Genomic DNA, 25,656 nt, shown 5'->3' on the forward strand with positions numbered 1-25,656 from the left:
AAGCTTCCACATCCTTCTTATAATGCGGTGACCAGAACTGTACACAATACTCCAAATGCGGCCGCGCCAGAGTTTTGTACAGCTGCAGCATAACCTCACGATTCCGGAACTCGATCCCTCTATTAATAAAAGCTAAAACAGTGTGTGCCTTCTTAACAACCCTGTCAACCTGGGTGGCAACTTTCAAGGATCTGTGTACATGGACACTGAGATCTCTCTGCTCACCTACACTATCAAGAATCTTACCATTAGCCCAGTACTTTGCATTCCGCTTACTCTGACCAAAGTGAATCACCTCACACTTGTTCGCATTAAACTCCATTTGCCACCTCTCAGCCCAGCTCTGCAGCTTATCTATGTCTCTCTGTAACCTACAACATCCTTCGTCACTATCCACAACTCCACCGACCTTAGTGTTGTCTGCAAAATTTACTAACCCACCCTTCTACGCCCTCATCCAGGTCGTTTATAAAAATGATGAACAGCAGTGGACCCAGCACTGACCCTGTAGTACACCACTAGTAACTGGACTCCAGGATGAACATTTCCCACCAACCACTACCTTCTATCTTCTTTCAGCAAGTCAATTACTGATCCAAATTGTTATATCTCCCACAATCCCGTTCCTCCGCATTTTGTACAATAGCCTACCTTATCGAACGCCTTGCTGAAATCCATCTACACCACATCAACCGGTTTACTCTCATCTACCTGTTTGGTCACCTTCTCAAAGAACTCAATAAGGTTTGTAAGGCACGCCCTACCCTTCACAACACCGTGCTGATTATCCCTAATCAAATTATTCTTTCCTAGATGATTATAAATCCTATCTCTTATAACCTTTTCCAACACTTTACCAACAACTGAAATAAGGCTCACTGGTCTATAATTACCAGGGTTGTCTCTACTCCCCTTCTTGAACAGGGGAACCACATTTATTATCCTCCAGTCTTCTGGCACTATTCCTGTAGACAATGAGGATTTAAAGATCAATGCCAAAGGCTTGGCAATCTCCTCTCTGGTTTCCCAGAGGATCCTAGGATAAATCCCATCCGGCCCAGGGGACTTATCTATTTTCACACTCTGCAGGATTTCTAATACCTCTTCCTTGTGACCTCAATCCCACCTAGTCTAGTAGCCTGTATCTTAGTATTCTCCTTGACAACATTTTCTAGAGTGAATACTGTCGAAAAATATTCACTTAGTGCTTCCCCTATCTCCTCTGACTCCACACACAACTTCCCACTACTATCCTTGATTGGCCCTAATCTTACTCTCGTCATTCTTTTATTCCTTAGATATCTATAGAAAGCCTGAGAGTTACCCTGATCCTATCTGCCAACAACTCCTCATGTTTCCTCCTGGCTCTTCTGAGCTCTCTCTTTAGGTCTTTCCTGGCTACCTTGTAACCCTCAACTGCCCTAACTGAGCCTTCACATCTCATCCTTCTTCCTCTTGACCAGAGATTCCACTTCCTTTGTAAACCACGGCTCCCGCGCTCTACAGCTTCCTCCCTGCCTGACAGGTACATACTTTTCGAGGACACACAGGAGCTTTTCCTTGAATACGCTCCACATTTCTAATGTGCCCATCCCCTGCAGTTTCCTTCCCCATTCTATGCTTCCTAAATCTTGCCTAACCGCATAGTAATTGCCTTTCCCCCAGCTGTAACTCTTGCCCAGTGGTATACACCTATCCCTTTCTATCACTAAAGTAAACATAACAGAATTGTGATCGCTATCACCAAAGTGCTCACCTACTTCCAAATCTAACACCTGGTCAGGCTCATTACCTAGTACCAAATCTAATGTGGCTTTGCTCCTTGTAGGCCTGTCTACATACTGTGTCAGGAAGCCCTCCTGCACACACTGGACAAAACTGACCCATCTATAGTACTCGTACTATAGTGTTCCCAGTCAATATTTGGAAAGCTGAAGTCCCCCATGACAACTACCCTGTCTCTCTCACTCCTATCAGGAATCATCTTTGCTGTCCTTTCCTCTACATCTCTGGAACTATTCGGAGGCCTCTAGAAAACTCCCAACAGGGTGACCTCTCCTTTCATGTTTCTAACCTCAGTTGACGAATCCCCAAACATCCTTTCTGCAACTGTAATACTGTCCTTGACCAACAATGCCACACCTCCCCCTCTTTTAGCATCTTCTCTGTTCTCACTGAAACACCTAAATCCTGGAACCTGCAACAACCATTCGTGTCTCTGCTCTATCCATGTCTCCGAAATGGCCACAACATCGAAGTCCTAGGTACCAACCCATGCTGCAAGTTCACCCACCTTTTTCCGGATGCTCCTGGCATTGAAGTAGACACACTTCAAACCAACTTCTTGCTTGGCGATGCCATCTTGCATCCCTGAAACTTGATTTCGGCTCTCCCTACTCTCAACCTTTTCTATACTCGAACTACAATTTTGGTTCCTGTTCCCCCTGCTGGATTAGTTTAAACCCACCCCAATAGCCTTAGTGAATTTCCCCCCCAGGATATTGGTACCCCTTGGGGTATCTTACAGAATCAAGATCAGACTGCAGTCATGGCTACTGTCCCAAAGCAAGTGTGAGGTAATAGATGTTCTGGCTGACAGGTTAGGAGGTCTATATCCACTCATTGCAAAATTGGTCCAGTGCTTGACCCGGTTGTTAAACTGCCTTGCCCTCCCCTTCCTCGTTCTTCCATCCCCCACATGTCTCCTTCATAATCCACTTGCCTCCTCCATGTTATTTGCCTAATACCGACTAGGCACACTATAATGCCATAACACCTGGAAGTCTTTTGAAATGCTCAGGAAGTAAAACAAAAGCTATTCAAATTCCACTTGAATAAAATTGTTCATCTTAGCAACTCATAACACTGTTAATCAAATAAACAGCCATTGAATCACCCTTAAAAAAATCTCATCTGAAGTTCTCCAATATATTCATGAAGGAGTTGTAAGGCACTGTTGATAATTTGAAAAAGCTTTCAGGACTCAACATAATACAATCTTTGAAGTTGCGAGAGCAGATATTTCACCATCTGCTCCTTTTTTAAAAAGGTTCAGTGAAGTTTCAATTAAAGAATTCTAGCATCTCTTCAATATTTTTTGTCGACGGTCAATAGATCTCAGAACTGTGTCTCATCATAAAATTCAAACCACAATGTCTAAATGACCCATTTAATTAGATACACACTAATATTGAATAGCAAAGGTACACTTTATCCATGGGACAAAATTTTCTCTTTTATATAAACACTTACACACCGCTGCTTAATTTGAAGAGCACTTACCTTTTAAAGTCAAAGCTCAATTTTCAATCACTACATTAAAAGCATTCATAGATCATCATTACCACACTATGACATTTGAAAAAGATATGACTTTGTAAACTTTACCTGTTAAAAGGTTCCCAACTCCACAGCAGGGTTCTCCCAAGGTTAACAAACTGAATTGAACTGATCTGGATTCCCACAGCTTTGAAGAATCCACCTGCCTTGACAAAAATACCAATGTCAGAGAAAACTGTATCTGCAGCAGGAATTTAAATGGCAATCCTGACGTTTGTGAGTGATTCCCAATTTCTAATGTCTGTTGAAGGCAACTGCTGAGGACAACTGTTAAGCTGCCCTATCAGTAAAGCAGTATGCATAATGAAGGCACACACACCAGGCAAATGATATAGCACACTGCAATCCAGATGAGGCCTAGCATTTAAACCATTCTGTATCTGAAATGTTGGTTTTTAAGTCTACTTTGCATCACCTGCTTGCCTAAAACCCAATGGGAATCAATTTTGCTCCATTTTTTTGGCCCAATGGTATATATTGCATAATGTTTGAACCTTACCTTTTTTTTATTCCTCTACTTAATAGCAAGAATTATTGCAATATTTTAATTTTTAACTTTGTTCTTTCTTTCCACCATGTTCTTATGATTCTACAGCTAGGAACTTGTACCCAAGATGGAGCGGTATGTGGCGAGATTATACACTTTTCACTTAACTCCTGCACTTCTGTGTTTGAGTACACGTGACAATAAAATCTAAATCTAAGTCTACTCCATAGTCTGTACCACTTCGAAGAGTTGGCAGACATTTTCATCAGACACTCAAGTGGCTCATTCTATTCATAGCACAACCTTTGAAAATTGACAAGAAAGTTAGAAAGCTGTTACGCTAAATTAGCGCAAAGGAAATAATAAGTGTTTGAAACTCAAGCAACAGATTATCATATATGTAATTAAAAACAAAAAGGGCAATAAATAGTAGAAGAGACTCGCCAGAATTTTTTGTAATGCAATGTATAGAATTGCCATCTTGATTTTTGCCTAAAGTATTGAGCTAAATTGGAAAAGACTTTGAATTCTCAAGTCAGGAGATAGTGTCTCATCCTCTGCTGGGCCTATTGCTGATTGGCAGAATACCAACCTAATAATATCCAAATAGAGATTTGATAGCAAGCACAGGATTCTAATTGTCATTTAAGGCATTAACAGAATGCGTATGCTTTCCCCATTGCTAAGAGATGCACAAGCCCAAAGTCTCACATTTTCCCTCAGGCTTGACAAACAACTCCAGGTCCTTCTGCCATAACACACATTTCATCAGCACACATTGGTCATAAAACAATTGGTGAATCGTGGACTTTTTTGGATAACGCAAACTTTCTCTGGAACAGGTACACCGATTTTCTATAAGCGATTTTCTTCAGTGTGATTTTCTATAGCGGTTTTCCAATGCACAATTTTGTACAGCGGTTTTCCATTGAAAGCCACCATATAGATGCAGTGAGCTATTAGGAAGGCTAATGGAATGTTATAGTGGTTTTCCATAGTGTAATTTTCTACAGTGGTTCTCCATAGCACAATTTTTTACTGGGATTTTCCACAGTGTGCTTTTCTACATTGGTTTTCCATAGCACAATTTTCTACAGCAGTTTTCTACAGCGTGATTTTCTTTAGCGGTTTTCCACAGTGTGACAGCGATTTTCTACAGCGGTTTTCCATAGTGTGATTTTCTACAGCAGATTTCCACAGCGTGATTTCCTACAGTGGTTTTCCACAGCGTGATTTTCACAGCGGTTTTTCATAGTGTGATTTTCTATAGTGGTTTCCCACAGCGTGATTTTCTACAGCGGTTTCCCACAGCGTGACTTTCTACAGCGGTTTTTTACAGTGTGACTTTCTACAGCGGTTTTCCACAGTGTGATTTTCACAGCGATCCTCTTCAGTGTGATTTTCATAGCATGATGTTCTGTAACCCAAGGTTGTAGAGGAACAAACTGTCACGCTACAGCAGAATCATCTGTACAGCAGCTTCTATTCCAGGTCGCTCCTGTTGTCTCAGAATGGCTCAGTTTTAAAAGGGAGAAGAACAGGCAAAGAAAGCACATGGCAAGGTCATTGCAGGAGAGAGAGAGAGAGAGTACCTGCCCAGTTACTGCCTTTGCTGTTTGAATTCATGTATCGCTGGACATCGGAGTGCATCTGGGAAAATTAACAAACAGTGAAATTCACAACTAACCTTGGAGGAACTGTTTAGGCAAAGTTCACAGCACAGAATCAGATAAGTTAATCGTTGCTTTTAAGTGTGGCCTACAGAGAATCTGCAGTATGGAGTAGAGTGGGTTCTATCTTGATTATATGTTTTTGGAAATATGTCTCTGATTAAATTTAAAATATAAGTCATAACTATTAATTTAACCTGGGGCAGTGTTTGCAGAGGAATAAGGTGGTGTTATTTTTCTGGATCCGTAGATTTTGAAGGATTAAAAATGGCCTTAGTACAGTGAGATGTACTTCTTGTCAGATGTGGGAGTTTAAAGAGAGTTTAAGGGTTACTGCGGATTATATCTGCCATAAATGCTGTTGGCTGTGAATCTTATCAGATTGAATGGATCAGTTGGAGAGACAGTTAGAAGCAATGAGGAATTTGCAACAGCAACAGTATGTGATGGATGGCAGTTATAAGGGGCAAAGTGTCAGATACAGTCACATGGATGCGTTAACTCCAGGAAAGGTAAGAGAGGCAGGAGGCTTGTGCAGGAGTCTTTTGTTTGCTGTTATGCTGTTTTGGAAAATGTAGGGGGTGATGGATTCTCAGGGGAATGTAGCACGAACAGCCAAGTTTCTGGTATTGAGACTGGCTCTAATGCAACAAGGGGTACATCGGCTTCCAAGGAATCAATTGTGTTTGGGGATTCTGTAGTCCGAGGTACAGACAGATGTTTCTGTGTCCAGCAGCGATAAAGCAGAATGGTGTGCTGCTTCCCTGGTGCCAGGATCAAGGACGTCTCAGAGAGGGTGCAGAATGTTCTCTCGGGGGAGAGGGGCCAGCAAGAGGTCATTGTCCACATTGGAACCAACGATATAGGAAGGGAAAAGGTTGAGATTCTGAAGGGAGATTACAGAGAGTTAGGCAGAAATTTAAAAAGGAGGTCCTCAAGGGTAGTAATATCTGGATTACTCCCAGTGCTACGAGCTAGTGAGGGCAGGAATAGGAGGATAGAGCAGATGAATGCATGGCTGAGGAGCTGGTATATAGGAGAAGGATTCACATTTTTTGATCAGTGGAATCTCTTTTGGGGTAGAAGTGACCTGCACAAGAAGGATGGATTGCACCTAAATTGGAAGGGGACTAATATACAGCAATTACAGAAACATGGCTCAGGGATGGGCAGGACTGGCAGCTTAATGTTCCAGGATAAAAATGCTACAGGAAGGACAGAAATGGAGGCAAGACAGGAGGGGGAGTGGCATTTTTGATAAGGGATAGCATTACAGCTGTGCTGAGGGAGGATATTCCCGGAAATACATCCTGGGAAGTTATTTGGGTGGAACTAAGAAATAAGAAAGGGATGATAACCTGATTGGGATTGGATTAGAGATCCCCAATAGCCTGAGGGAAAATGAAAAACAAACTTGTAAGGAGATCTCAGCTATCTGTAAGAATGATAGGGTGGTTATGGTAGGGGATTTTAACTTTCCAAACATAGACTGGGACTGCCATAGTGTTAAGAGTTTAGATGGAGAGAAATTTGTTAAGTGCGTACAAGACAATTTTATGATTCAGTATGTGGATGTACCTGCTCAAGAAGGTGCAAAACTTGACCAACTCTTGGGAAATAAGGCAGGGCAGGTGACTGAGGTGTCAATGGGGGAGCACTTTGAGGCCAGCGACCATAATTCTATTAGATTTAAAATAATGATGGAAAAGGATAGACCAGATCTAAAAGTTGAAGTTCTAAATTGGACAAAGGCCAATTTTGATGGCATTAGGTAAGAACTTTCGAAAGCTGATTGGAGGCAGATGTTCGCAGGTACAGGGACGGCTGGAAAATGGGAAGCCTTCAGAAATGAGATAACAAGAATCCAGAAAAAGTGTATTCCTGTTAGGGTGAAAGGAAAGGCTGGTAGGTATAGGGAACACTGGATGACTAAAGAAATTGAGGGTTTGGTTAAGAAAAAGAAGGAAGCATATGTCAGGTATAGACAGGATAGATCGAGTGAATCCTTAGAGGAGTATAAAGGAAGTAGGAGCATACTTTAAAGGGAATCAGGAGGGCAAAAAGGGGACATGAGATAGCTTTGGCAAATAGAATTAAGGAGAATCCAAAGAGTTTTTACAAATACATTACTGACAAAAGGGGAGAGAATAGGGCCCCTCAAAGATCAGCAAGGCGGTCTTTGTGTGGAGCCACAGAAAATGGGGGAGATACTAAATGAGTATTTTGCATCAGTATTTACTGTGGAAAGGGATATGGAAAATATAGACTGTAGGGAAATAGATGGTGACATCTTGCAAAATCTCCATATTACAGAGGAGGAAGTGCTGGATGTCTTGAAACGGGCAAAAGTGGATAAATAAACAGGACCTGATCAGGTGCACCCAAGAACTCTGTGGGAAGCTAGAGAAGTAATTACTGGGCTTCTTGCTGAGATATTGGTATAGTCACAGGTGAGGAGCCGGAAAACTGGAGGTTGGTTAATGTGGTGCCACTGTTTAAGAAGGGTAGTAAGGACAAGTCAGGGATATATAGACCAGTGAGCCTGACCTCAGTGGTGGGCAAGTTTTTGGAGGGAATCCTGAGGGACAGAATGTACATGTATTTGGAAAGGCAAGGACTGATTAGGGATAGTCAACATGACTTTGTGCGTGGGAAATCATGTCTCACAAACTTGATTGAGTTTTTTGAGGAAGTAACAAAGAGGATTGATGAGGGCAGAGTGGTAGATGTGATCTATATAGACTTCAGTAAGGTGTTCGACAAGGTTCCCCATGGGAGACTGATCTCACGGAATACAGGGAGAACTAGCAATTTGGAGACAGAACTGGCTCAAAGGTAGAAGACAGAGGGTGGTGGTGGAGGGTTGTTTTTCAGACTGGAGGCCTGTGACCAGTGGAGTGCCACAAGGATCGGTGCGGGGTCATCTACATTTTGTCATTTACATAAATGATTTGGATGTGAGCATAAGAGGTACAGTTAGTAGGTTTGCAGATGACACCAAAATTGGAGGTGTAGTAGACAGTGAAGAGGGTTACCTCAGATTACAACAGGATCTTGACCAGATGGGCCAATGGGCTGAGAAGTGGCAGATGGAGTTTGATTAAGATAAATGCGAGATGCTGCATTTTGGGAAAGCAAATCTTAGCAGGACTTATACACTTAATGGTAAGGTCCTAGGGAGTGTTGCTGAACAAAGAGACCTTGCAGTGCAGGTTCAAAGCTCCTTGAAAGTGGAGTCGCAGGTAGATAGGATAGTGAAGAAGGCGTTTGGTATGTTTTCCTCTTTTGGTCAGAGTATTGAGTACAGCCTTTGGGAGGTCATGTTGCGGCTGTACAGGACATTGGTTAGGCCACTGTTGGAATATTGCGTGCAATTCTGGTCTCCTTCCTATTGGAAAGGTGTTGTGAAACTTGAAAGATTCAGAAAAGATTTATAAGGATGCTGCTAGGTTTGGAGGATTTGAGCTATATGGAGCGGCTGAACAGGCTGGGGCTGTTTTCCCTGGAGTGTTGGAGGCTGAGGGGTGACCTTATAGAGGTTTACAAAACTATGAGGCGCATGGATAGGGTAAATAGACAAAGTCATTTCCCTGGGGTTGGGGAGTCCAGAACTTGAGGGCATAGGTTTAGGGTGAGAGGGGAAAGATATAAAAGAGACCTAAGGGGCAATTTTTTCACACAGAGGGTGGTACGTGTATGGAATGAGCTGCCAGAGGAAGTGGTGGAGGCTGGTACAATTACAACATTTAAGAGGCATTTGGATGGGTATATGAATAGGAAGGGTTTGGAGGGATATGCGCCAGATGCTGGCAGGTGGGACTAGATTGGGTTGGGATATCTGGTCGGCATGGGCAGGTTGGACTGAAGGGTCTGTTTCCATGCTGTACATCTCTATGGCTCTATGACTCTATGGCTCCATCCTCACACTCTCCTCTGTATTGTATTGTTACTTAATACTGGCAAAGGTTTCTCTTTGGAGGATGTAGTGCAGCATCAAGAAGCACATGGAAGATATTGCAATCTTTCAGAAGGATTTTTCTCGCAACCATTAAGATGGTGTATTTATGACTGGAACTTCTCAGACCAATGTTCATGGTGGCCACTTTCATTTTCGATGCACTGCCTATGATTTACTTAAAGGTTAACTAAACCATGGGTAGGAATACTGATAAGATTTATGCCCCCAAGTCATTGTTACTTGTTCCGTAAGTTTTATCATTTTCTTTCATGTTCAGCAACTTGTTCTTATTGTCTGCTTTCGACTTTCTCTGAGCCATAAAAAAACAAAATTCAGCTATTGCAAGTTTAGTATGAGAATCAAACCAAGAACCTGCCCAAATCTAAAAGCTGCTAGGAATTTTGTACTGAATTATTAGCAACGTTTGACATATCAATCTTAATAAAACGCTTCCTTTCACTGTGCCTTACCCTTCAAATGACCAGCTCCCTCAATAATTGCCCTTAAAATATACAACAAACAAATCAGCAGATGTGTTCCTTAGCAAATGGTTACCTTGTAATAAATGAGTCAACAGCTACTGCTCCTGTCTGTTTTATCATCTTTCTTGAGCCATCACAAGCACTGATTTTCCCCTTATTCATTTGATACCATAGCAACTCAGTAATATTCCGTTTCATTGAGATGGCTATTCATATCATTGCAAAAAAAACATGAGCTAGCAGTTGCGAAAGATAGTCTGACCCATGTTGTTTCTGACATCTAATTTTAGATTAGTTTACACTTTGTAAGATACTATTAAGCTATCTAAAGATTTTTACTCAAAGCAAACCCAGTGCAGGGTCACTTACTGACTTAACCATTATCTTGTGTTTTATCTCACTAAAACTCAAATGCACTTCATATATTTGTTTCTTTCAATTCTCCTCTCCACCACTAGGAAACTAGATGGTGCAATTTTCCGACAAGTGAAGCAGGATGGGTACCTGACAGCTGCCATTCACTGAGTACTTCTCTTGGTCATGGTAAGGTGTTGGTGCTTTGTCAATATGGATGAGGGTTTGAGGGGGATGGAGTGTGCAGGGCCATTGTTGTGAAGCAGCATTGACATGATGGCCAAGACAAGCACTGGAGCTTTAATGAGATAAAATGCAAGATAATTGGGTAATTTTCATTTGAGGGCGAGTCTCTGAAGTCACCATTTAAGACTCAAGGGGAAAATCAGAAAATGTTGGCACACAAGTACAAACATTGGCAATTTGCCATTGTCCCTCATTGGTGATGCAATGGCACAACAGCCACAAAGCACATGGTCAACACTCCCTCGCATATATAATCTTATTCATCATTACAACAATTGGAAGACTTTTGGATGGATACATGAGTAGGAAAGGTTAGGAAGGTTTTGGGCGAGGAGCAGGCATGTGGGACTAGTTTAGTTTGGGATTATGTTTGTCACAGGCTGGTTGGACTGAAGGGTCTGTTTCTGTGCTGTATGATTCTCTGACTCTATGACACCCGGATCACTGCTTAACGAAAAGGCCACATGGTTTACTTCAAATATAACCTGTCCGAAGATCCTCTCAGACCCCCAAAATACTTTCACCAATGCCCAGTGACCTGTATCTCGTTATTGTCCAGAAGGTGCACATCACATAAGCATTTGGGCAAGTCCAAACATGAGCTGTCTTGACCGCCTGCAAAGGGAACACAAAGGAGATGAGTACTGGCTGCAGTTCACTTCCACAATGTAAACTAAATGCTGTTAACTTGAGTCTGACAGTCCGTGGTCGTCTTCTGCACCCAGTTATCATCTACTTTCTATATCTATACTATTGTTAATCTACTGTATATACCTATCTAATCTACAAAAGGTCCTGTCTGTCTTGTAGCACTTAGTGCAGCTGAGTGAAGACCTCATTTATTGCCTTGGAAGGGTGTACTAGTAGATCACAAACCATTGCCAGACACTCAAGCCTCATTTCGGATGAAGAGTTATGCCCAAAACGTCGTCTCTCCTGCTCCTCAGATGCTGCCTGACCTGCTGTGCTTTCCCAGCAACACACTTTCGACTCTGATCTCCGCCATCTGCATTCTCCACTTTCTCCAAGCTTTACTTCCTTGACCAACTGCAGAGATGTATTAGTTGTGTGCTGTTGATGATGTGACTATTTCATGAATAAAACAATTTATTAAATACATTCGTTTTCTTTGAGTACTAAACCATGTTTGAAATTCAAAGCCATTATAAACACTTAGAGCTATCAATCAATTAGAACATAGAACAATAGAACATAGAACAATACAGCACAGAACAGGCCCTTCGGCCCACGATGTTGTGCCGAACATTTGTCCTAGCTAAATTGTACAGTACTAATTCTGTAATGGTAACGCTCAGGCTTATATTAACAGATGACTGGTAATAGCAGCCTTTTGGTTTAAATTGAAAGAGCCCAGGGATTTAAGTAACTTGACAATTTTTAGCTATAAGTTATGGTCATTCATGTCTACTTTTAATGATTTCAGAGGGTACCTTACATTTCCTAAACGGCATCTGACGTAGAGTCATAGAGATGTACAGCACAGAAATAGACCCTTTGGTCCGACTTGTCCATGCCAACCAGATATCCCAACCCAATCTAGTCCCACCTGCCAGCACCCGGCCCATATCCCTCCAAACCCTTCCTATTCATATACCTATCCAGATGCCTTTTAAATGTCAAAAGTATCTGAACTCTCCCAAAGGGGTCCCGGACCTATCCAAAATGATTTCTTCCCTCTCTTAAAGGGTACTATGTTCCTCCAAATGACTCTGGCAGCTTTTTATCGATTATTCAAATACTTCAATTTTACATGCGCAGAATCACAGACGTGCAAACTACAACTCACTCTGTATTCGAGCTCCCACCCCAATGAAAATGATGTGTGTTGGATTTGGCTCAGGACTTCTGGAATACAGCCCCTATCATTTTGATGATAGTCAGATACCCCTTATATCTCAGCAAAAGCCCAGTCCTGAATGTGTAAGGAAGATACATTCTGGTTATAGATCACGACAACACCATGTCCTAGTGTTCCAGTAGTGTAGGTTAGGGGTCGAATGTCACATTGAACCGACATTTCCCCAGCTGGATGAGTTCCTAGTGTCAGCTGGGTTGCAACATGAGATGTTGCATGCAGGAGTGAGGTTGTTTGATGATGAGTCATAGGCTACTTTCATCAATAGCCAGACAATCAATAGCTGGTTGAAGAGTAATATTGCATGAGTCTGTCTTGTATGAAATGGTCTGAAGAAAGTATGTAAATGAGTTATCAACCTTTGCTCTTGTCTGCATGACTGGAAATGTTCAGAAGCACAAACATTCAGCAGAAATTGTAAATTTAAGGAATTAACTAAACCTTCTTGGATACCATAGGCTGGGATTTGTTTCAGCTTTGTGGTTTTGTGGTGATAGGAATGAAGGTGTGCAGAGGGGAAATGGGGGTTCTGCATGCATTCCCATGTCGGTGAAGTTTCCCACGATGACCTGGGAAGCAAAGTGACAACTTGTAGCACAGATAGGTAGATAGGATAGTGAAGAAAGCATTTGGTATTCTTTCCTTTATTGGTCAGAGTATTGAGTATAGGAGTTGGGAGGTCATGTTGTGGCTGTATAGGACGTTGGTTAGGCCACTTTTGGAATATTGTATACAATTCTGGCCTCTTTCCTATAGGAAGGATGTTGTGAAACTCAAAAGGTTTCGGAAAAGATTTACAAGGATGTTGCCAGGGTTGGAGGATTTGAGCTATAGGGAGAGGTTGAATTGGCACGGGCTGTTTTCCCTGGAGGGTGGAAGATTGAGGGGTGACCTTATAGAGGTTTATAAAATCATGAGGGGCATGGATAGGATAAATAGACAAGGTCTTTTCCCTGAGGTGGGGGAGTCCAGAACTAGAGGGCATAGGTTTAGGTTGAGAGGCACAAGATATAAAAGAAACCTAAGGGGCAACTTTTTCAAACAGAGGGTGATGTGTGTGTGGAATGGGCTGCCAGAGGAAGTGGTGGAGGCTAGTACAATTTCAATATTTAAAAGGTGTCTGGATGGGTATATGAATAGGAAGGGTTTGGAGGGATATGGGCTGGGTGCTGGGAGATAGGACTAGATTGGGTTGGGATAGCTGGTTGGCATGGAAGTGTTGGACTGAAAGGTCTGTTTCCATGCTGTACATCTCTATGACTCTACAAGGGCAACTTAAAAGAAAAGGCTCCATTACTGGAGATCGGTGAGGCCGTCTTCCTTGGGTGGCATGGTGGCTCAGTGGTTAGCACTGCTGTCTCACAGTGCCAGGAACTTGGGTTTGATTCCAGCCTCGGGTGATTGTCTGTGTGAAGTTTGCACATTCTCCCTGTGTCTGTGTGGGTTTCCTCCAGGTGTTCTGGTTTCCTCCCACAATCCAAAGATGTGTAGGATAGGTGAATTGGCTGTACTAAATTGCCCATAGTGTTCAGGGATGTGTAGGTTAGGTGCATTAGTCAGGGGTAAATGTAGAGTAATAAGGGAATAGGTCTAGGTGTGTTACTCTTTGGAATGTCAGCCTGGCCTTGTTGGCTGAAGGGTCTGTTTCCACGCTGTAGGGCTTCTATGATTTGCCCACAGTGGAGTACCCTCCACACTCTGCCATGTTGGGAGACCATAGCATTGGTCTCTCTGTGGCAGTCTCAGGGACCATGAGGAAAGGCAACCTCCAAGGTCCCCAGCAACCCAAATGGAGATGTTTCTCTCCCACTCTGAAATATTGAATTACTTTCATGTCTTTGAGGGTACCTTCATTTTGAGATGGACGTTCAGTTCTGTGATCTGCCTTGAACAGCAACGCCCACATCTCCTGCAGATAAGCCAGTGCTGTGACTGGGCCAGTAACATCGGGGACTCATCTGACAAAGAGTGCAGAGATGGAGAGGAGGAGACTACCTTCAGGAAAATAGTTCCACTAGCCTAGCTTCCAGCAAATGTAACTCGACTCCGTCCTGGCATTAGGTTCTCAAAGCTTGTGGAAAACCCATGTCCAATAAAACACAAATTAACATTGTTCAGACACATAAATGATAACTTGACACAATACTAGCAAGAAAAAAATTTTCCCTTGTGAAAATTGACTTTAATTTCCTGTTCTGTTCTTAACTCTCCATGACTGTGAACGGCGTTCTATTGCCCAACGGAACAAAATAATGTGTCTTTTTCAACAAAAAAACAGAAATTACTGGACAAACTCAGCAGGTTTGGAAGCATCTGTGTAAAAAAAAGAAAATTAATTTTTTGAGTCCAGTGACTTTTCTTCAAAACAGATAGCAACTAGATAACGTATTATCTCGACTGATGTTGGGGAGAGGAGGCAAAGGGGGCAGATTGGTGGAGAGGAGACAAGAGAAAAAAACCAGAAGGCAAAAAGTTAGGCTGAGTAAAGATTTACAAAGATGTTGCTAGGGTTGGAGGGTTTGTGCTATAGGGAGAGGCTGAACAGGCTGGGGCTATTTACCCTGGAGCGTTGGAGGCTGAGGGGTGACTTTATAGACGTTTATAAAATCATGAGGGGCATGGATAAGGGGTAAATAGACAAGGTCTTTTCCCTTGAGTAGGGGAGTCCAGAACGAGAGATTATAGGTTTAAGATGAGAGGGGAAACATTTAAAAGGGACCCAAGGGGCAACATTTTCACGTAGATGGTGGTGTATGTATGGAATGAACTGCCAGAGGATGTGGTGGAGGCTGGTACGATTACAACATTTAAGAGGCATCATGAATGGGGTGCATGAATAGGAAGCGTTTAGAGGGATATGGGTCAAATGTTGGCAAATGGCACTAGATTAATTTAGGATGTTGGGTTGGCATGGATGAGTTGGACCGAAGGGTCTGTTTCTGTTCAAAGTTTGTGAGAAGATTTGTAGCTCGGGTGCTTGTTGTTGTGGTTCTGTTCGCCGAGCTGGAAATTTCTGTTGCAGACGTTTCGTCCCCTGTCTAGGTGACATCCTCAGTGCTTGGGAGCCTCCTGTGATCTTTGCTCCGGCATTTGTAGTGGTTTGAATCTGTCACTTCCGGTTGTCAGTTCCAGCTGTCCGCTGTCCGCTGCAGTGGTCGGTCCAGGTCGATGTGCTTATTGGCAGATTCAAACAACTATAAATGCCGGAGGAAAGATCACAGAAGTGCTTCACAGGAGGCTCTGTTTCTGTGCTCTATGGCTCTATGACAAAGTGATTGAGATTGTAAACCAGGGAAGAAAAGAAGACAGCTCAGTGATAATGGGGGCTCTCGGTGGGCTGTTCTGAAAGCAACCCACATCCAAGCAGGGGAGGGGATGGCCTAGTGGCATTATCACTGGACTGTTAACCCCGTGACCCAGCTAACGTTCTGGGGATTTGAGTTCAAATCACACCATGGCAGATGGTGGAATTTGAATTCAATAAAAAAATCTGAAATTAAGAGTCTTATGATGATCATGAATCCATTGGCGTGAATACCCATCTGGTTCTCTAATGTCCTTTGAAGAAGAAAATCTGCCATCCTTACCCATTCTGATCTGCATGTGACTCCACACCCACAGCAATGTGGTTGACTCTTATCTGCCCTCTGGGCAATAAATGCTGGCCTAATCAGCGACGCCTTCATCCTGAATGAAGGAAAGGGTGTGGGGTGGGGAGTAGTAGGCATGGAATGAGGCAGTCATTCTTTAATATGATTAAATTTGATATCGAGACCTGAAGGCTGCAGAGTCTCCAAGCAGAAATTGAGATGCTGTTCTTCCAGTTTGCATTGAGTCTAAGTGGAGCACTGCAGCAGGCCTGAGACAGCTTTTACTGAAGCGAATCTTGTAGTTTCACCTTCAGCAATTTTCCCGGCAACATTTTGCAGCTGTTTATCCTACTGGTAAGTAAATACTCTTGATGTGTACACTAAATTTGCCCTTTACAGAATTAAGCCTGTTCCCATTTTTTTCCTGACATTAAACCATGTTTTAGATTAATTTCATTGACCTCCAGAAGATACCCTTTGAGACATCTGGAGATGAAGAGACCTCTGCTTTGTGTGTCAGTCTCTATTCTGCGGTGAATCTAAGGCAGTTACGGACATTAATTTCCTATTTTCTGAATGGGTTCTTTGTTAACATTAGTACAGGAAATTAAAAGGAAACATCACCTCAGGTTTCACACAGACACGCATTAGTTTTATATTGATTGGACTGATGAACCCTGCTCAGAGGGATTTACTATTAACAAGTAAATGCTGTATTGTCTGAGTCATGAGTCAAAAGGATCTGGAGTGTTAGTATCAATTATGCCCCACCAGGCCCGGTGACAGTGACCACTGTGTAACTGGCACATCAGAGTATCTGCAGGCACCTGTCACTCAATAACACAATTTCTCTAGTCACTGTTATATTTGACAGAGATGTCAACATTGTACTGTCTCTGTTAAAGGTGGAATGAACCAGGAATCTTTTACTGGCCATTGGAGTGAGATAGTTGTCGGGGTAGGAAAAAGGTGGGAGATGCAGGAGCCAAATTGGATTCGCTCCTCCTGATTGCAGTCCAACTGTTGGAGCATTTATCCAAGAGCCATGGTAGCTGAATTCATTACCACGAATAGTGGGAAGACTAAAATAATGGAAGCTCAAGAAGTAATCATGAGAGGAGCATGAATTTCCTCCATTAGCACCTATTTAGCTTCTTCTCTTTCTTGGCTTACAATCTCAGTAGGTTTTGGGCTGGAAAAGATTAGAGAGGAGTGAGTACCCAAAAAGAGTTATAAACAAGTTTGCTTAACCCAGAGTCTATGAGCAAGGATGGGGCAGATAGATGAATGGGACTCGGTATGGGACAGAGGTGGCTGGATTTTTTCATTACTTCATGTTTCTGAAGGATGAAATGTGGGAGGCCAGTAAAGACATTAGACAGTCAATGGTGTTACCATCACTGAATCCCCCCTGACTATCAACATTCTCGGGGTTACCATTGACCAGAAACTCAAATGGACTCACCACATAAACACTGGAGCTACAAAAATAGATTAGAGGCTTGGAATACTGTGGCAAGTGGCTTACTTCCTGACTCCCCAAAGTCTGTCCACCATCTGCAAGGCACAAGTCAGAATGTAATGGAATATTCCCCACTTGCCTGGATGGGCGCAGTTACAACATTCAAGAAGCTTGACATCATCCAGGAAAACGCAACCGGCTCAAATTGAACCAGAACCACAAACATCCACTCCACCCACCACTGATGTTCAGTAGCAGTAGTGTACACTATCTACAAGATGCACTGCAGAAATTCACCAAACATCTTTACGCAGCTCTTGCAAAACCCACACTACTTCCATCTAGAAGGACAAGGGCAGTTGATATATGAGAACAGCGCTAATGGCAAGTTCCACTCCAAGCCACTCACCATCCTGACTTGGAAATATATCGCCTTTCCTTCACTGCCAGTAGATGAAAATCCTGGAATTCCCTCCCTAATGGCATTGTGGGTCAGCCTACAGCAGGTGGAGCAGTTCAAGAAGGCAGTTCACTACCATCTAGGGCAACATGGGATGGACAATAAGTGTTAGTGCTAATGCATTTCCGCACAAGCGCAGGGAAGCACGCGCAATTTTGAATGGGCTTTTGTGATGGAGCGAAGGATGTAAGACCCAGGTTGGTGGGAAACCCTGGAGTGAGTAGGAAAGGGGGGGGGTGTGTGATGTGGTGGTGACAAGGAGACCCAAGGAGTGAGGAGTCCCTCTCCTCCCCTCCTGTGCTCCCTGACCCGCAGGCTTTCCAACTCTCTTCCTGGGTCCCCCAACCTCTTCCTCACCCCCCCACCAACCTTACATCTCCCCTACCCCCAGCTCTTCCAAACCACCTGCTAATTGCTTTCCTCACACCCCCCCTTCCCAATCTCTCCCTCCTCCATCCCGATACCTTCCACTCCCTCCCACTCCCGCTGCATCCCACCTGGAATCTGCGTCAGTGTCAGCGAACAATACTAACTTTTCTCAGCTTTGTTGAGAGACCTTCAGCCTGAAAAATTGACTCTGTTTCTCGCTTCACAGCTGTCGTCTGACGTGTTGAGTATTTTCAGTTATTTTTGGGTTTTACTTCAGATTTCCAGCATCCACAGTATATCTCCCTTCATGTGCGTTTGGCCAAAATGAAAACAGAAACAGCTGGGAATAGTTTGTGATGTATGACACGTCTGCCCGTATGTGGGTCAGACTAAAGGTTATTTGAGGTAATTTGCCTCGCCTGTCACATGATCAGTGATAGAGGGCTCATTACTGATTAGCCTCTTTGCAGTCCATAAGACCATAAGACATAGGAGCGGAAGTAAGGCCATTTCTGCCTTGAAGACATTTAGCGTCCCAGCCTCCACTGTACTCTGTGGCAATGAATTCCACGGGCCCACCACTCTCTGGCTGAAGAAATGTCTCCGCATTTCTGTTCTGAATTTACCCCCTCTAATTCTAAGGCTGTGTCCATGGGTCCTAGTCTCCTCACCTAACGGAAACAATTTCCTAGCATCCACCCTTTCCAAGCCATGTATTATATTGTGAGTTTCTATTAGATCTCCCCTTAATCTTCTAAACTCCAATGAATACAATCCCAGGGATCCTCAGCCGTTCCTCGTATGTTAGACCTACCATTCCAGGGATCATCCGTGTGAATCTCCGCTGGACACGCTCCAGTGCCAGTATGTCCTTCCTGAGGTGTGGGGACTAAAACTGGACACAGTACTCCAAATGGGGCCTAACCAGAGCTTTATAAAGTCTCAGTAGCACAACGGTGCTTTTATATTCCAACCCCCTTGAGATAATTGACAACATTGCATTTGCTTTCTTAATCACAGACTCAACCTGCATGTTTACCTTTAGAGAATCCTCAACTAGCACTCCCAGAGCCCTCTGTACTTTGGCTTTACAAATTTTCTCACCGTTTAGAAAGTAATCCATGCTTCTATACTTATTTCCAAAGTCCAAGACCTCGCATTTGCTCACATTGAATTCCATCAACCACTTCCTGGACCACTCCTCTTGGATCAGGAATAACACTCCTACTTGCAATGCCTGAACTGACAAAGAAGGGACTAGTTCTGGTGCAGAAAAATCTACAGTCAGATGAAAGAAAAGTATGATCAAAGGCCTTTTGGAAGTCTAGGTAGACCACATCCACTGGGTTTCCCCGGTCTAACTTACTTGTCACCTTTTCAAAGAACTCCAACAGGTTTGTCAGGCATGTCCTCCCCTTACTAAATCCATGTTGACTTGTTCTAATCCGACCCTGTTCCTCCAAGAATTTAGAAACCTCATCCTTAATAACGGATTCTAGAATTTTACCAACAACCGAGGTTAGGCTAATTGGCCTATAATTTTCCATCTTTTGCCTTGATCCTTTCTTGAACAAGGGGGTTACAACAGCGATCTTCCAATCATCTGGGACTTTCCCGGACTCCAGTGACTTTTGAAAGATCTCAACCAACGCCTCCGCTATTTCCTCAGCCACCTCCCTCAGAACTCTAGGATGTAACCCATCAGCGCCAGGAGATTTATCAATTTTAAGACCTTTTAGCTTTTGTAGTACTTTCTCTTTTGTAATGGAGCCACTGTTCTTAGTTAAGAAGCTGGTTTATATGATGGCAATAAATGCAACAACATTAGAAGTCAGGCATAATTACTCAGACTCTCAGGGGCTGTAAACAGTACATTTGCTCCCTATGAAGGCTTGTTTAGAGCTCACTATGTCTATTTACAGACTCTGCATGACATCTTCACAAGGGGTACAGCTCAGTGTAACAAAAACATTAACTTGCTGTAGTAATTATAACAAGGACAGCCAGTTGGACCTCACAGAATATGGGTTCCCTGATTGGGGCTGTTAATCGGTCCAATCAGGAAGCCCTGGCTGACAGATCAGAACCAGCGTGTTAAGCATTCTGTTTACTTGGAGAACCAGCTCTCCATGGTAACTGGATACCAGGCTCTGGGAAGTTATTTCAGAGCCATCAACTTAGACAACACAACTCCAGGAAGGTTTTAGAGAGGGTGAAAAAAAAATTACTAAAATGGTAATAGGGTTGAGACAGCTCAGCTTTAGAAATAAAGCAAGTTGTCTCCCTTACAGTAGAGAAGGCATTAGCTTTGGCACTTGTGTTCATAGTTTTGAGAAGAACAAATCAGACCCTGCTTCTAATAGCAGAAGGATCAGCAACCAATAATTCATTTCAGATGATTGTCCCAATGAGCCACAGGCAAAGTGAGGAAGCTTCTATTTTAACACAGTGAATTGTGACAGGGAATGTTTTGCCTAAAGCGGTGGAGGAAGGAGATTTCATACAAATATTTATGAAGGAATGGGATAATTATTTGTAGGGGATAAAATGCAGAGTGATTAGGCAAATACAGGATGGTGAGATTAATTGACTAGCTCTACCAAAGAGTAAAGGTGTCACTGTCCTATTCAATCATAGGGCTGCTCTCACATTAAAGACAGATGACTGGCTTACCCTGAGGTTCACCACACCTCAGATGAAGGGAGAGGTTGAGAAGGAGTTCTTCATGGTAACCTCAACCACAACAGGAATTGAACCCATGCTGTTAATATCGCTCTGCATCCCAAACCAATTGCCCAGCTAACTGAGCTAACCAACTCCTCTTAGAGTACAGTGAGACAAATGGCCTCTTTCAATTCTGTCTCATTTATGATTATAACAAGGTCAATAATGTGCTTTAACTTCCATTAAAGTTAATTTTATCTAATATTTTCTCAAATGGAGCTATATTGAATTACATCTGGAAGTCCACATAAAAAATCCATAAACATTCCCCTGTCTACTACTTTAGTGACTTCCTCAAAATTTAATTTGTTTTTTTGAAATGACTTAACCTTTTACAAATCTATGTTGGCTTTCTCTAATCAGCTCAATTTTCTCTAAGTGCTCAATCTCTCTGTCCTTAATTATATATTCCAATAACTTTCCCAGGAAATATGTTATACAGTCAAGTGTATAATGCCCTTTAAGCAGCAGAATACGACTGTTATACCAACTCTTTGCTCCAATTTTGCCAAATGTTCACAAGTAATTTAGGAAGTAAGAAAAAGGATTATAAATTTAAATGGCAAGGCATTACATGAAGTAGTGCAAAAAGACACTACAGTGAGTTGTAAATGTCTTCAAGATGATGAAGGTGAATAGGGCAAGATTATTTCATGGAGGTAGATGTTAACATAAGGAATTTATATCAGCCAATGACTAACAAAACTGAGGAGGCCCAAAAACATTTTACAAAATGAAAGTCGCACTGAGTGCTGCACTGTTAGAGAATCAGTGCTGAGAGAGAGTCGCACTGTTGGGGGGTCAGTGCTGAGAGAGTGTTGCACTGTTGGGAGGTCAGTGCTGAGAGAGTGTTGCACTGTTAGAGGGTCAGTGCTGAGGGAGTGCTGTACTATCGGAGAGTCAGTGCTGAGGGAGTGCTGCATCTTTGATAATTGGAGCTCTTACTGGGGAAGGTGGGACCTCTACAAACAGGATGGTCTTCACCTGAACTAGAGGGGTACCAATATCCTTGGTGGGGGTGGGGGGGGCGGGGGGGGGGGGGGGGGATTTTGCTAATGCTCTTCGGTGGTGTTTAAACTAATGCAGCAGGGGAATGGGAACCTGAATTGTAGTTCCAGTGTACAGGAGGTTGAGGGTAGTGAGGTCAGGGATAGGTTTACAAGGCACCACTGGTTTGAAATGTGTGTACTTCAATGCCAGGAGCATTAGGAATAAGGTGGGTGAACTTGTAGCATAGGTTGGTACCTGGGATTTTGATGCCATGGCCATTTCAGAGATATGGCTAGAGGAGGGACAGGAATGGTTGTTGCAGATTCCGGAATTTAGATTTTGCAGCAAGACCAGAGAAGATGGTAAAAGAGGCATTGTTAATCAAGGATAATATTACAACAGCTGATATAATCTTTGAGGACTCATCCACTGAGGTAGTTTGGGCTGAGATTAGAAACAGGAAAGAAGAGGTCACCCTGTTGGGAGTTTACTATAGGCCTCCGAATTGTTCCAGAGATGTAGAGGAAAGGATAGCAAAGATGATTCTCGATAGGAGCCAGAGTAACAGCGTAGTTGTTATGGGGGACTTTAACTTTTCAAATATTGATTGGGAGGACGATAGTTTAACTAGTTTAGATGGGTCAGTTTTTGTTCAATGTGCACAGGAGGATTTTCTGACACAGTATGTAGACAGGTCAACAAGGGGTGATGCCATATTGGATTTGGTACTGGAGAATTAACCCGGCCAGGTGTTAGATTTGGAGGCAGATGAGCACTTTGGCGATAGTGACCATAATTTGGTTATGTTTACAATAGCAATGGGCAGGGATGGGTATATACCACAGGGAAAGAGGTTTAACTGGGGGAAAGGCAATTATGATGTGATTAGGCAACAAAAAGGTTGCATAGGATGGGGTATGGACACACTTGAAAAGTGGAGCTTATTCAAGGAACAGCTACTTTGGGTCCTTGATAAGTATATACCAATCAGGGAGGGAGGTATTTGTGGAGAGAGGGAGACACGGTTTACAAAAGAAGTTGAAGCTCTTGTCAAGAGGAAGAGGAAGGTTTATGTGAAGATGAGGTATCAAGGCTCAGTTAGGGGGCTTGAGAGTTATAGCCCCGTAAGTTAGCCAGAAAAGATCTAAAGAGAGGGCTTAGAAGAGTCAGGAGGGGGCATGAGAAGTTGTTGGTGGATAGGATCAAGGAAAATCCTAAGGCCTTCTATATGTATATCAAGAATAAAAGAACGACTAGAGTAAGGGCCAATCAAAGATAGCAGTGGGAAGTTGTGTGTGAAATCTGAGGACATAGGGGTTAATGAATACTTCTCACCAGTTTTCACATTGGAAAAGGGCAATGTTAGTGAGAACATGGAGATACAGGTTACAAGATTAGATGGGATTGAGGTTGACAAATAGGAGGTTTTAGCAAATTTGGCAGATCTGAAAATAGATGAGCTCTGGGAAGCCAGGGAGGAGATTGCAGAGCCTTTGGCTTCATTTTTTATGTCATCATCATCGACAGGAGTAGTGCCAGAAGACTGGATGTTAGCAAATGTTGTTCCCTTGTTTAAGAAGGGGAGTTGGGACAGCCCTGGTAATTATAGGCCAGTGAGCCTTACTTCGGTTGTGGATAAGGTGTTGGAAAAGGTTATCAGAGATAGGATTTATAATCATCCGGAAAGGAATAATTTGATTAGGGATAGTCAACACAGTTTTGTGAAGAGTAGGTTGTGCCTAACTAACCTTATTATGTTCTTCAAGAAGATGACCAAACAGGTGGATGAAGGTAAAGTGGTTCATGTGGTATATATGGACTTCAGTAATTTGTTTGAAAGGTTGCACATGGTAGGCTTTTGCACAAAATAAGGAGTTTTGGGATTGAAGGTGATTTAGTGGTTTGGATCAGAAATTGGCTAGCTGGAAGAAGACAGAGGGTAGTAGTTGATGGGAAATGTTCATCCTGGAGTTCAGTTACCAGTGGTGTGCTGCAAGGAACCGTTTTGGGGCCACTACTTTTGTCATTTTTATAAATGATCTGAAGGTGGGTGTAGAAGGATGGGTTAGTAAATTTGCAGATGATACTAAGGTAGGCAGAGCTATGGATAGTGCCGAAGGATGTTGTGGGTTACACAGAAACATAGATAACATGCAGAGCTGGGCTGAGAAGTGGTAAATGGAGTTTAATGCAGAAAAATGTGAGGTAATTCACTTTGGAGGAACTAACAGGAATGCAGAGTACTGGGCTAATGGTAAAGTTCTTGGCAGTGCAGATGGACAGAGAGATCTTGATGTCCAGGTACATAAATCCCTTAAAGTTGCCACCCAGGTTGATAGGGTTGTTAAGAAGGCATATGATGTGTTGGTGTTTATTGGTAGGGGGATTGAATTTCGGAGCCACAACATCATGCTTCAGCTGTACAAGAGACTGGTAAGGCTGCACCTGGAAAATTCCATACAGTTCTGGGCACCACATTATAGAAAGGATGTGGAAGTTTTGGAAAGGGTTCCGAGGAGATTTAAGAGGATGTTGCCAGGTGTGGAAGGAAAATCTTACGAGGAATGGCTGAGGGAATTGAGACTGTTTTTGTTGCAGAGAAGAAGGTTGAGACGTGACTTAATCGAGACGTATAAGATAATCAGAGGGTTAGATAGGGTGGACAGTGAGATCCTTTTTCCTTGGATGGTAAAGCCTAACATGATGATACAGCAGAGACCGGCGCGAGCTGGGCGGAAGTGAAGTTGGAGCGCAGAGCTGGTCGGGAAGGTAAGTGATTGATATTTGAGTAGGTGTGTTCTGGACCCCAGGCCCTACAAAGTAGGGCCTTCCTCCCATCCTCCTCCTCTACCCTAACTTTAAAGTCCACAGGTAAGCTACTCAGTGTTCTTGTTTTGGAGACTAAGTATAGAGTAATGGCAGCGCAGGCATTGGAATGTTCCTCCTGCAGGATGTTTGAGGTAGAGGTGACCACCGATGCTCCTGCTGACTTCGTCTGCAGGAAATGCAGTCAGCTCTTGCTCCTCACAGAACGCGTTAGGGAACTGGAACTGGAGTTGGATGATCTGAGGATTATTCAAGAGGCTGAGAGGGTGATAGATAGAAGCTACAGGGACATAGTTACGCCAGAGAACAGAGGTAGCTGGGTAACAGTTGGAGGTGGGAAGGGGAGGAAGCAGGCAGGGTAGAGTAATGGCAGCGCAGGCAGTGGAATGTTCCTCCTGCAGGATGTTTGAGGTAGGGGTGACCACTGATGCTCCTGCTGACTTCATCTGCAGGAAATGCTCCTGCCGACTTCATCTGCAGGAAGTGCAGTCAGCTCTTGAACAACTTGAGGATAGACAAGTCCCCCGGGCCTGATGGGATATATCCTAGGATTATGTGGGAAGCAAGAGAGGAAATTGCAGAACCGTTGGCAATGATCTTTTCGTCTTCACTGTCAACAGGGGTGGTACCAGAGGACTGGAGAGTGGCGAATGTTGTGCCCCTGTTCAAAAAAGGGAATAGTTATAATCCCGGGAATTACAGACCAGTTAGTCTTACTTCGGTGGTAGGCAAAGTAATGGAAGGGTACTGAGGGAGAGGATTTATGAGTATCTGGGAAGACACTGCTTGATTAGGGACAGCCAGCACGGATTTGTGAAGGGTA

The 25,656-nt window shown here is 43.1% G+C and overlaps 1 protein-coding gene across 3 annotated transcripts in view; it reads right to left on the minus strand.

Annotated features, from left to right (window-relative positions):
* The window catches only part of pkia (cAMP-dependent protein kinase inhibitor alpha), a 140,516-nt gene that overhangs the window by 62,588 nt on the left and 52,272 nt on the right, over positions 1-25,656 (minus strand). For 2 of the 3 annotated variants that reach the window (XM_043689117.1, XM_043689118.1), the window contains exon 2: positions 3,388-3,485. In XM_043689117.1, coding sequence (XP_043545052.1) covers positions 3,388-3,485 — 98 coding nt within the window. The remainder of the gene's footprint in view (positions 1-3,387; positions 3,486-25,656) is intronic. The other variant, XM_043689119.1, reaches the window with a different exon arrangement.

This window comes from Chiloscyllium plagiosum, chromosome 4 (genome assembly GCF_004010195.1).
Source record: "Chiloscyllium plagiosum isolate BGI_BamShark_2017 chromosome 4, ASM401019v2, whole genome shotgun sequence".
NCBI classification, from domain to species: domain Eukaryota; kingdom Metazoa; phylum Chordata; class Chondrichthyes; order Orectolobiformes; family Hemiscylliidae; genus Chiloscyllium; species Chiloscyllium plagiosum.